We start from the raw sequence: 11,064 nt of genomic DNA, 5'->3' as shown, positions 1-11,064 counted from the left end.
TAGGTCTCCCTCCTGGGAGCAATCGCAGCAGCAGCTACGGAAGCCCTCACCCGCGCCGACCAAGCTGCCACCCTCCCATATCTGCATCTCCGGTGAGCAATCGATGGACAGCCGCGGAGCCCCTCCGATGTAGGGATTTGTAAAGCTAAAGGGTAGAGAAGGGTCTGCATTTCGTGTGGAGGAAGACGAAGACCAAGCTGCCACCCTCCGCGGGCCGAGATGGAGGATTTAGCGATATGGATGAGGAGAGCGCTCGAAGGCGGCGACATGAACGAGGTAGAAAACGAGTTCCACCCAACTGGATTAGCTGGCTGGCCAACATGTCTAAGAAGAGGACAAAGTAGTTGGGGATTTCTCTTTTCGCTTTTCCCCATTAGGAGAGATTTTAAGTTAATTTTATTTATGAAAGACGCACATATTATTTTGTTTTAATGTTTAAAATTTTAATATTATATATTTATTAGAGTATTAGTATTTGGAATGAAATACTAAAGTTTAAGGATGTTATGGATGATAAGAATACAATATATTAATGACATATTTAATATTAATATTTTTAAAATGGTAGAAATGTAATATTAAAGTTTTAGGTTTTAGATATATAAATATTATGAAATAAAGTGGTATTAATTTACTTATTTAGGGAGAATTGAGAACTATGCTTCCATGGATTTATTTTTAATTGAGATTAAGTAAAATAAAATAAAAATGTATATTTCATAAAGTGAAGAGAAGAACACGGAAATCAAAGGTGAAGCAAAATTGGAAATTATTATCAATCAGTCTATACGGAAGGTTTCTCAGAGAGTCCGGATTACGAGTGTGCTCTGCTAGGGTTTCTTCTAAACCCTAGTTTGTTCCCTTCCGCCGCCTTCTCCGGCCGGGGGCCTTTTCCCCTATGGCTGAAGCCGACTTCCCCCCGCTTCCTACCGCTGTTTCTTCCTCCCCCACTCGTGCTTCGGTTCTTCCTCTATGGAAAAACCTCCTCACCACGACGCCCCAAATTTCCACGAATTTTTCTCACTCGTTGTCTTTCGTTCCCACCAACAACTTTACGACCAACTTCACCTCGGACCAATTTGTCGCTGGAGCTCCCAAATGGGCACTTTCGCTGGTCGGCTACTCGATCGGGAAGCGGCCTTTCTATGAAGCACTCCTCGCGATGATAAAAAAGACATGGCAACTCAAAGGCGAGCTATCTCTCCTAACTATGGATGATGGTTTCTTCTTGCTCAAGTTCACTGCCCTTGAAGACTATGAACATGCTTGGATTGGCGATCCTTGGTTCTTCTTTGGAAAGCCTTTCATCTTACAGAAGTGGAGCCCAGACTTTGTCCCCAAGCGTGAGGAATTTCCTTCTATACCTCTATGGGTTAAAATCATGAACTTGCCTCTATCGCTTTGGACACCTGAAGGTATATCTAAACTTGCTAGTTGCATTGGTATTCCTATTGCTATGGATGCTCTTACTGCGGCAAAAACACGTCTCACCTTCGCCCGTGTATGCGTTCAAATAACTAGCTCCTCCCCCCCTGCCAGAAGAAATCTTTTATTCTGTCGATGGAAAAATTACTCCTCTTCGGGTCGCCTATGATTGGAAACCTGAACATTTCTCACAATGCGGTTCTATTATGCATCCTCCAAACCTTTGTTCCAAAGACCCCATTTTGAAAACTACCACCATTGTCAATCCTAGAGGCCGTAGTTCCAGTCAAAAACCCAGACCCTCTCCTCCGCCCAGGCTCACAATTCCCAAATATCCACCGCCTCACAAAGAAAATAACACGGTTACCTCTCTTCCACCCACACAACTTCATATCAGCAATAATACTGCTGGCTCCCTCTTACCTAATCTGAATTCGCCCTCTGCTGAAGTGCAGGATATCACTGAACCACCTTCTAAAACCCAAGACCCACCTCCCATAAACACAGCCAATAAATTTCAGTCTTTGATTGATCTAGACAAGACTGAAGAAGCCCATCCCCAAAGCTCCATTCAAGTCCAAACAACTTGTAACGTGGAAAAAGCTCCCATTGGAAATATCAATCCCATCTACAACCATAACAGTCCTCCTCATACATCCCCCCGTAATCACCAGCCTAACATTCCTACATCTTCCAATGAGGCTTCGAGCTCCACATCTAACACCCCTAAAGACCAATACACCAGCAACAAAAATAAAAAACAAACTAGAGGCAAGCCGGGGAAAAAAGCCTCTACCCCCAATAACAAAGTCCAATGACCCTACCCAATATTGCAGCATGGAATATTCGGGGGTTTAACAACCCTGTCAAAGTCAATAGCTGCAAAAATCTTGTCCGATCCCACAACCTTGAACTTCTTTTCATCCTTGAAGCTAAAATTACCCCCAATAATCTTCATAATGATTGGTTTAGGGCCAATCACCAAATCTTCCCCACCGAAGGCACTTGTGACAATTTTCATTTTTTCCAATCCTGGGCGTATCTGGGTAAAATGGAATAAGGAAGCTTTAAATTTCAGTCCTCTTACTGTGACTAATCAATTCATTCATGGCACTATCACTACTAATGCTAATGTTGTATGTGCTGTCACTGCTGTATATGCTAGCAATTCTCATTATGAGAGGCAAACTCTTTGGAAAAATATTCAAGATCTGGCTGGTTCTATCAATATCCCATGGGCTGTTTTGGGCGACTTTAACTGTTGCCGTGAGTTGGGTGAGAAAGCAGGGGGCTCTGCTCTGACTGTTTCCAAACTTGGTGACTTCAATAGTATGGTTTTCAATGCTGGTATCCATGATTTATCTTCTGTTGGGCACTTCTTCACTTGGCACAATCAACAGATACACAACCCCATTCATATTAAACTAGACCGCGTTCTTGTCAATGATATATGGCTCTATTGCTTTCCCAACTCTTTCTACAAAGTTGAAGATCCAGATTGTTCAGATCACTCCCCACTTATTTTGGTTAACTCTACTCATAATAAACGTGGGCATCGTTTCTTATTCAAAAACTACTGCACCAAGTTTCCCGAATTTTGGAGTTGCCTTTTGGATGTTTTTTCCCTACCTGATGAGAGTAGTCCTCTAAGCTCTTTCAACTTCAAGCTCAAAACCCTCAAGAATGCTATGAAATACAAAAGCTGGACCAATGCTACTCATATCCAAGGAGAAATTGACAATCTCAAAGATCTACATCACTCTGTTTTAACTCAAATACAAAGTGCACCTCTTGATTCCACCTTGAACAGCAAGCTCAACTAAATCAGCAATAATCTTGCTTTCTATGAAGATGCTCTTTCTAGATGGATTACTCAAAGAGCCAAGACCAAATGGCTAACAAACGGAGAAGATGATTTGAAATTCCTGTATTTCAAAATCAACATTACCAAAAATCACAACAAGATCAAGACTATTTCCAATGACCAAGGAACTTATTATGAGCATGCTGACATTGCCAATGTCTTTATCAACCATTACAAAAACCTTTTCAATTCCCCAGCTCCCAGCCAGTCGGCCTATGTCATTCCTACTGGGAATTTGGTTCCAGCTCATATCATTCCCACACTTATTACTCCGGTCACAATGGAAGAGATTAAAGACATTGTTTTTTCTAGCAATTCTAACACAGCACCGGGTCCAGACGGTTTCACCTTTGATTTTTATAGATCTACTTGGAATGTTTTACAACAACAACTCTGTCGTGTTGTCTCCTATTTCTTTACCACTGGTTTTATGCCTAACCAGACCAAAGCAACTACCATTGCTCTGATTCCAAAGCAAAGTCATGCTAGCAATGTGAAAGATTATAGACCAATTTCCCTTTGTAATGTTATTTACAAAATCATTGCCAATATCATTTCGAATAGATTGAAGACAGTTTTACCCCACATTATTCATCCCAGTCAAGGTGGTTTCATCCATAAAAGCATTATCTCCGATCATATTCTTTTGGCCACTGATATCCTTGGTGGTTTTAACATCAAAGCCAAACACAAGTATTTATGTGCCAAGTTTGATATTACTAAAGCATTCGACATGGTGTCTAGAGACTTTCTTTATAAAAGATTAAAAGACAAAGGCTTTCCTGATTTGTTTATCTCCTGGATCAAAGCATGCACCACTAATGTTCACTTCTCTATTTGCATAAATGGGGTGCTGGAAGGATATTTTAACTCCACCTCTGGAATCATGCAAGGATGCCCACTGTCTCCTTATCTCTTTACTATCATTATGGATGGACTCTCCTCTTTATTCGATCTAGCTACTGCGAGCAATACACTTCAAGCCATCAAAGCCGGGAGGTGTGAGGTTTCCCATCTTATGTTTGCTGATGATCTTCTTGTGTTTAGCATTGCTACCACGAGAAACGCCCATGCTATTAATTCTATTCTGAAAGATTTTGCTGCTGTCTCTGGCCTTAGTGTGAACCCTCTTAAAAGCTCTATTCTTTTATCCAAAAACACCACAGTTGCTGATGAAATCTGTAATATACTCAATATTCAACAGTCCACCTCTCCTATTAAATATCTGGGTTTGCCTATTTTCTATAGAAAGCTGAGATTGAATGACTTCAACCCACTAATTCAAAAAATTACCTCTCAGCTAGAGGGTTGGAAGGCTAGACTGTTATCATTGGCTGGGCGTGTGAAATTTATCAAATTCACTATATCTAATACGCTGGCTTACTGGATTCGCGGTTCCATTATGCCCAAGGGTTGTTGCAAACTTATTTCTAGGCTGTGTTCTAGATTTACTTTCTTTGGCAACATTAAGGATAGGAAACTAGCTACTGTTTCCTGGAGTAAAACTTGTTGTCCTAAAATTTATGGGGGTTTGGGCATTCCCTCTATTAATTCTCTTCATCATAGTTATGCTTGCTCTACCATTTGGAGATTTTTAAATGCTGATTCCCTTCTCTTTTCCTGGTGGCGTGCTAAATATAATTCTTTCTGGAAACCCAAGGCCAATAAAAATTCTCATTACTGGGATTATCTGTGTACTAAAGCCAATGAGATTAAAGGCTGTATTACTTTCACTGTTAATGCTTGCAGCAACCTGTCATTTTTTTGGGACCCTTGGTGTGGGGGAAAATTTGTTGTTGACTATTTAATGAGTACGAATATTGTCAATTTCTCCTCTCTGTATGACTGCAATGTTTCCCAGCTAATTTTGGGTGATAGCTGGAACCTTCCTAATAGCTTTGATAGCAGAATGGTGGCTCTTATTCATTCTGTTTCCATCGACAATTCTACTGAGAATCATTTCTGGAAAAATAAGCAAGACCCTACCTTTAGAGATTTTAATTCTCAGTTTTATGCTAATTTGAATGCTGTATCTTGGCATAAATACATTTGGCATAAGCATAATGCCCTACGCTATTCGATTTATGCTTGGATGATGTTTCATGGTGGTTTAAAGACAGCAGATGTCCTTGCAGTCCGCGGCATTTTTGTCCCTAATTCCTGCTGCTTTTGCAACAATGATATGGAAACTATCACTCACCTTTTCTTTGAATGTAGCTACACTTTTGAGATTGTCAAAGTTACTTTCCCCTGGATGCATAATCTGTTTATGAGACCTAATTACCACCAGGTTTTTAATAACATTTGGGAGCAAGGTTTCATTGCTAAGACTAGGAATATCTATCTCCTTAATGCTACTGCCACGATCTACTTTGTTTGGAGAGCAAGAAATGATAGATTATTTGGAGGCATTATTGACAGTAAAAACACTATTATTGCTAAAATTAAGAAAGCCGTGTTGTTAAAATCTTTGAGATGGAAACATTAATGTTTTTGAAATTTGGCGGTGGGGAGATTCTGGTGCTCCGGTCTTTTGTCTGCTCTTATCTGCTTGAGCCAAAGTTCTGCGGTGCAGTCAGATTTGCTGGTTGCGGGGAAAAAAAAAATTTGGAAGGACGATGATGAATGCTGATATGTTTCAGCTGCCCCTTGGACGGTCTTTTGGGCAACCAGGGGCTTTGCTCAATTTTTGTCCCTTCGTGTTTTTGACCCTTCGAGAATTTGAGCTTTTTCTGAGTCCTTGGCATTTTGCCTATTAGTTTTTTGGGTTTCTTTACTTCTAAATTTTATTTTCTTTTCTTTAGAATCCTAAATCTCTTTTGTTGTTTGAGATTTCTGGATTATAGTTTTGTTCCTTACTTACTTGTAATCCTTTACATTTAGCAATGAGATGGGCATTATGCCCCAAAATTTCCCAAAAAAAAAAAAAAAAAGGTGAAGCAAAAAAAAAAAATTATAGAAATAGAGCATAAAAGTTGATGATTTTTATAATTATCTTAATTTTTATCTGGAATTGCAAACTATAGTAATAATTTTAATTTTTTGTATTTAAGTTATTATATAAAGACAATTTTTTATTTTTTTAGTTCAAAAAATTTGTGTACTAAAAAGTAATAAGAAAAGTGTTCAAAAAAATTTGTCTCACTTGCATATTGATTTATGCTCAAATGTTTTTGAACTTTTTCTTATTATATTAAAAAAAATAGTCTCACAATATCATATTCCTCTATTTACTTCATCAATTGTTATAATTGTTGTATAAAATTGATCACAATTTTAGACCCTCGGCTTTATATAATTGCTTCTAATTTAGTTACAATAGATCATTTTGAATTAATTTTGTACAGTCAAATAACTATTTTGAAAATTAAATCATATTAATAAAAATCTCGCTATATTTATGATTTTTTTTTAAATGTTGCTATATTTAATTAAATAATTAACTAATTAAAATTGAATATTTAATGACAAGTTATTAAAAATAAAAATTTTGATTATAAATAATCTTAAACATATAACATTATTTTAAAAAAATTCCTTAAACTTTCCAACCTAAATTCAAAACATCTGAGTTCTTTGCATGTATAATTTCTTTTTTTTAGCTTCCTTATACACAATGAGTTTTGTGTATTCAAATAAAGTGATTTGTGTCTTATTTATTCTAATAGAGAGGGAAATTGTGTTTATGCTCTAAGCCAAGGCCAAGGGCTTCACAAATCACAAGAGACAGCTAAACGCTATGATAGGGTGAGTTGGTTCATGTTGGGCTTTATAAATAGCTTGTGAGCCTAGTTCGATGAGCTAAAGATTTTTTTTTTTTTTTGGGGGGGGAAAAAATTTTTTTTTTTTTTTTTTTTTTTGACATTTGGGCCATTAAGGCAAACTCACACACATCTCATATGCAAGTTTCAAATTCAATATCTCTTGATTAGTAGCCAAAGCCCTCAATCAACATACCAAATTGAGCTACGTCTAAAGAGTCATATTTGAGGTAGCATCGACTCAACTTGTTACATCATGAGTCAACACGTTTAAAAAGTATTACTAAAAAAATATTATTACAATATTTTAGAGTTCAGCAGTTAAAATATATATTTTTACAAATATTTATCTTATTTTCTTATACTAATTAATTCTTTATCGTTTGACTTCTAATTTTTCATTTTTTTTAATAATTTTATTATTATTATTTTCTCTCTTCATGAGCTACTTGAACTTGTAGAATTAAGCTCCAGCTCAATCAATTAATTAGGTTTTACTTGAAACCACTTTTTTATTGATTTTTGAAGCAACTTTTAAGTACAAAAATATATTGTTCATAAAATCTTTGTACTAAGGGTCTGTTTGGTTGCATGAAAAGAGAATGCAGTGTAAAATAAATGCAGTGTAAAATAAATATAGTGCATTCTGAATACTTTGCGCCTGTTTGATTGTCTGCGAAATAAACGCATGAGAATTGTTTCTCTTGTTTGGTTTGGTAGATCCAGATTAAAGTAAAAGTGGTTTTTTTATAATAATTTATTCTAGCATTACAACTAGTGTATTTACAAAAAAAAACTGTATTTATAATAATTAGTATTATTTGATGTTAGAAAATATAAATCAATGTATTCATTTATTGCACGATCTTATTATATTTTTTTTAGATTATAAGATATAAAATTATGCTGTGTATTAATTTAGCATTGTGTTGCAATAGAAGAAAATATACATGTGTTATAGAGAAATTTTAATCTAGATTTCTTAGAAAATTTAATTTTTTTATGTTTCAAGTAATATTTTTACCCAAAAAAAATTCAATCGGATTCTTTCTTTAATTTAGCGAAAAAAGAAATTGTTTTCGTTTAGCAATCAATTAAATCACATGATATACATAGTCTTTAAATCCTTGGGCACTTCGCATATTTGCATTTACATATTTCATCATTATTTGAACAATCCAGTTATCCACTCGGGTTTGAAGCTCCATAAAATTTTTTTCCTCATGGGCTTTGAAGAACCGTTCATCTCTGTTTGTGACTAATTCATAACCAAATCCAAGAAATGACCAAACAGTCAATTTAACTACTGATTTTTAATTGAACTGCAAAGCAGTAGATATCAAACATGCACAAAAATAGTTGAACATGTAAAGGTTTCAAAGAGTTCCATTAGAAACGTCTGAACAAAAAATATGGACAGTTTAACTGGTTCTCCCGCCCTTGTTGTAAATTGAACGTTAAAACAAAACTATAGAAATTGTTGTGGTTGGAATTGCTAACCGATCAAGATTATGCTATTGGAATGCATGTTTATTAGACATTAACATCACTTGCAGAGAGTTTCATTAGCGTAGGATAGCTAACATACGTATATAAGTGAAAACTGCTTCATACTTGGGGATCCATCCAAAGTAACTTTTTCTAACAAGGTGAATATTTAATAAACATTATATATTTGACTTAAATAATCAAATTTTAGCTCATAATTGTACTGACAATTACATTAAAGCTGCAATACCATATGATTCAAACATAACCAATATAATAAATAAAAAACAAAAACTAGAACTTATTGCAGCCCAACAGAAAGCTTACTTATTCTACTAAACAGAGAAACATTCAGTCCAAATTTGCTCTGATATCTGTGGGTGGTCATGGTTATTGGGATGAGCCTCTTGATTCTGGAGAAATTTATGATCCTATTACTAACAGATGGGTAGAGATTGCTCGACTACCTGCAGCCTTTGGGCCGGTTTGCTCTGGCACTGTCTGCAATTGTATGTTCTATGTCTATTCTGAAACAGACAAACTTGCAGGATTTGATCTTGAGAAGGGCTATTGGATGATGATACAAGTTCACCGTCCTCCTCTACGGCTTCCGGATTATTACCCTAAGCTCGGGTCTTGCCGGACTCGATTGTTTATGTTGTGCGTATCCTGGTGCGACTATGATGGCCTGCTTAATAGGAGGGAGAAAGCTGTAAGAAAGATGTGGGAGTTAGATCTGAAGTCTAATTCATGGAGTGAGGTCTCCAGGCACCCAGATGCTCCCATGGACTGGAATGCTTCATTTTTTGCAGATCAAAACAAGATTTATGGTGTTGAGATGTTCAGAATATTTGGCCAAGTTTTGGACTTTGTCACTGCTTGCAATGTTTCTGACTCTGAAATCAAGTGGAGTAGAATTTCCAGGAAACATGCAGCCCATGAAGCTGATGCTTCTTCATGTATTACAAAGTTAATGCTGGTGATGAATCTCTGAGGTCAACCCAACCAAAGCTTTTGATGTCATTTTCTGCATTGAAATTTATCTTGTCGTATGACTTCTTGTTGTAGGTTGTAAGCAGAATCTGGTTTCATGGTTTTTATCTGTATCCAATATATTATTCATGAAAGCTATTATACATCAAAGAAATCTCATTTTGTAAGGATGTTATCCTAATGAAAATACACACTGCACTCAAAAAAAGATCAAAGTAAAGATATCTCATGTAAGATATGTTGTTTCAACATCAATTTATTTATAATTACCAATCAGTGAGTTGATATAGATACAGATAAAACTATATTACAAGGTGCTAAGCAATCACTTTCATTATATCCTACTGGGTCTGGAAACTTTTTGGTTGAATCTGAACTGACTAATGAAGACAAGCAAAATAAAATATCTGTGAGAACAAATTGTTTTGAAGAGAACACCAACATTTCAGAGACCTCTTTTAACGACTCATCAGTATTCGAGCATAGACGTGCAAGGACACGGAGACGGCATTTTTTTTCAATTATTCCAAAAAAAAAATTCTCAGAAGAATTTAAGCAGGAAAAGTTCTAAGGTTTAAGATCATTGAATATGTTCAGCAAGCATTAATATAGACATAAAAGCGTCTCCTACGACTAACACTACCTAACAAAGAGTAGCGAAATGCCGGAGCCAAATCACTCTCGATTTCTTCAAGGCGCCAAAAAAAAAAATTCAGCCAAAGAAAAATAGTAAATACAGCTAAAAGGGCAAGATTTTGCATAAATGCACAAATTAAAAAAGCCCAACAAATAGATAACAACTCACCGGCGTCGAGCAAACGGACTTGGACATGATCACGGAGTCCATCTTCAAATAAATACCCTACAACAGAAGAAGCAACAAAAACAACGAGTATTTCAATGGAAGCACAACAAAAATCTCTCAGAAGCCATGCCAAAGTAAACGAGATCGAATTAACGGGATCTGCACTGGGATAAACCTAACAAGAGAAGGCAAAGGTTGATCATTGAAAGGTATTTGCGGAGAAGAGAAAATGGAATCGGCGAACAAGCGAAGCCGAAGAAGAAAGCCCTACCTCACGCGAATGACAACGAAGAGGAAAGCCCTACCTCCGTTAAATTGAAGATCCGTGAGGGTAAATTGATGATTTGGAACGGAAGGTATTGCTCTTCTGCGAGTTTTCTCCTCTCTCGTGCGAAGCTGGTTCGCAGTATTTTGCTCCAGAGGTTTTGTAACCCGCTCAATTTGAACGGTTTTTGAAGTCACGCGAACTGCCTGTCGAAATACACCACTTATGCTTCCGAGGAATTACTTTTGTTCCGCTCAAATCCAACCAAACAACCTAATTTATGAAATGCATGTAAATTAATTACTTTACTCTTCTAATACTGCATACCAAACAGCCCCTAAAAGGCTGCTTTAAGAAACAGCAACCAAACAAAGCCTTAGTCAAGCTCAAGATAATAATGACTTGAGTTCAGCTATAACTAGTTCACACCCCTAGTGGCAACAGCAGAGAACAGGAGAGAGAG

The 11,064-nt window shown here is 36.5% G+C and overlaps 1 protein-coding gene across 1 annotated transcript; it reads left to right on the top strand.

The window, feature by feature from the left end:
- Nucleotides 1–8,653: 8,653 nt before the first annotated feature.
- LOC114580400 (F-box/kelch-repeat protein At5g42350-like) lies at nt 8,654–9,639 on the top strand. Its single transcript, XM_028697822.1, has one exon. The coding sequence runs from the start codon at nt 9,050–9,052 to the stop codon at nt 9,530–9,532; it is 483 nt and encodes a 160-aa protein (XP_028553655.1). The 5' UTR covers nt 8,654–9,049; the 3' UTR covers nt 9,533–9,639.
- The last annotated feature ends 1,425 nt before the right edge of the window (nt 9,640–11,064 follow it).

Source organism: Dendrobium catenatum, unplaced genomic scaffold (assembly GCF_001605985.2).
Source record: "Dendrobium catenatum unplaced genomic scaffold, ASM160598v2 fragScaff_scaffold_1008, whole genome shotgun sequence".
NCBI lineage: Eukaryota > Viridiplantae > Streptophyta > Magnoliopsida > Asparagales > Orchidaceae > Dendrobium > Dendrobium catenatum.
The sequence above is the reverse complement of the archived record's forward strand: the minus strand, read 5'-3'. Positions and strand labels throughout refer to the sequence as shown.

What these genes read in the sequence shown, in the direction of transcription:
- LOC114580400 (XM_028697822.1), top strand. Translation starts at nt 9,050, where the DNA reads ATGTTCTATGTCTATTCTGAAACAGACAAACTTGCAGGATTTGATCTT.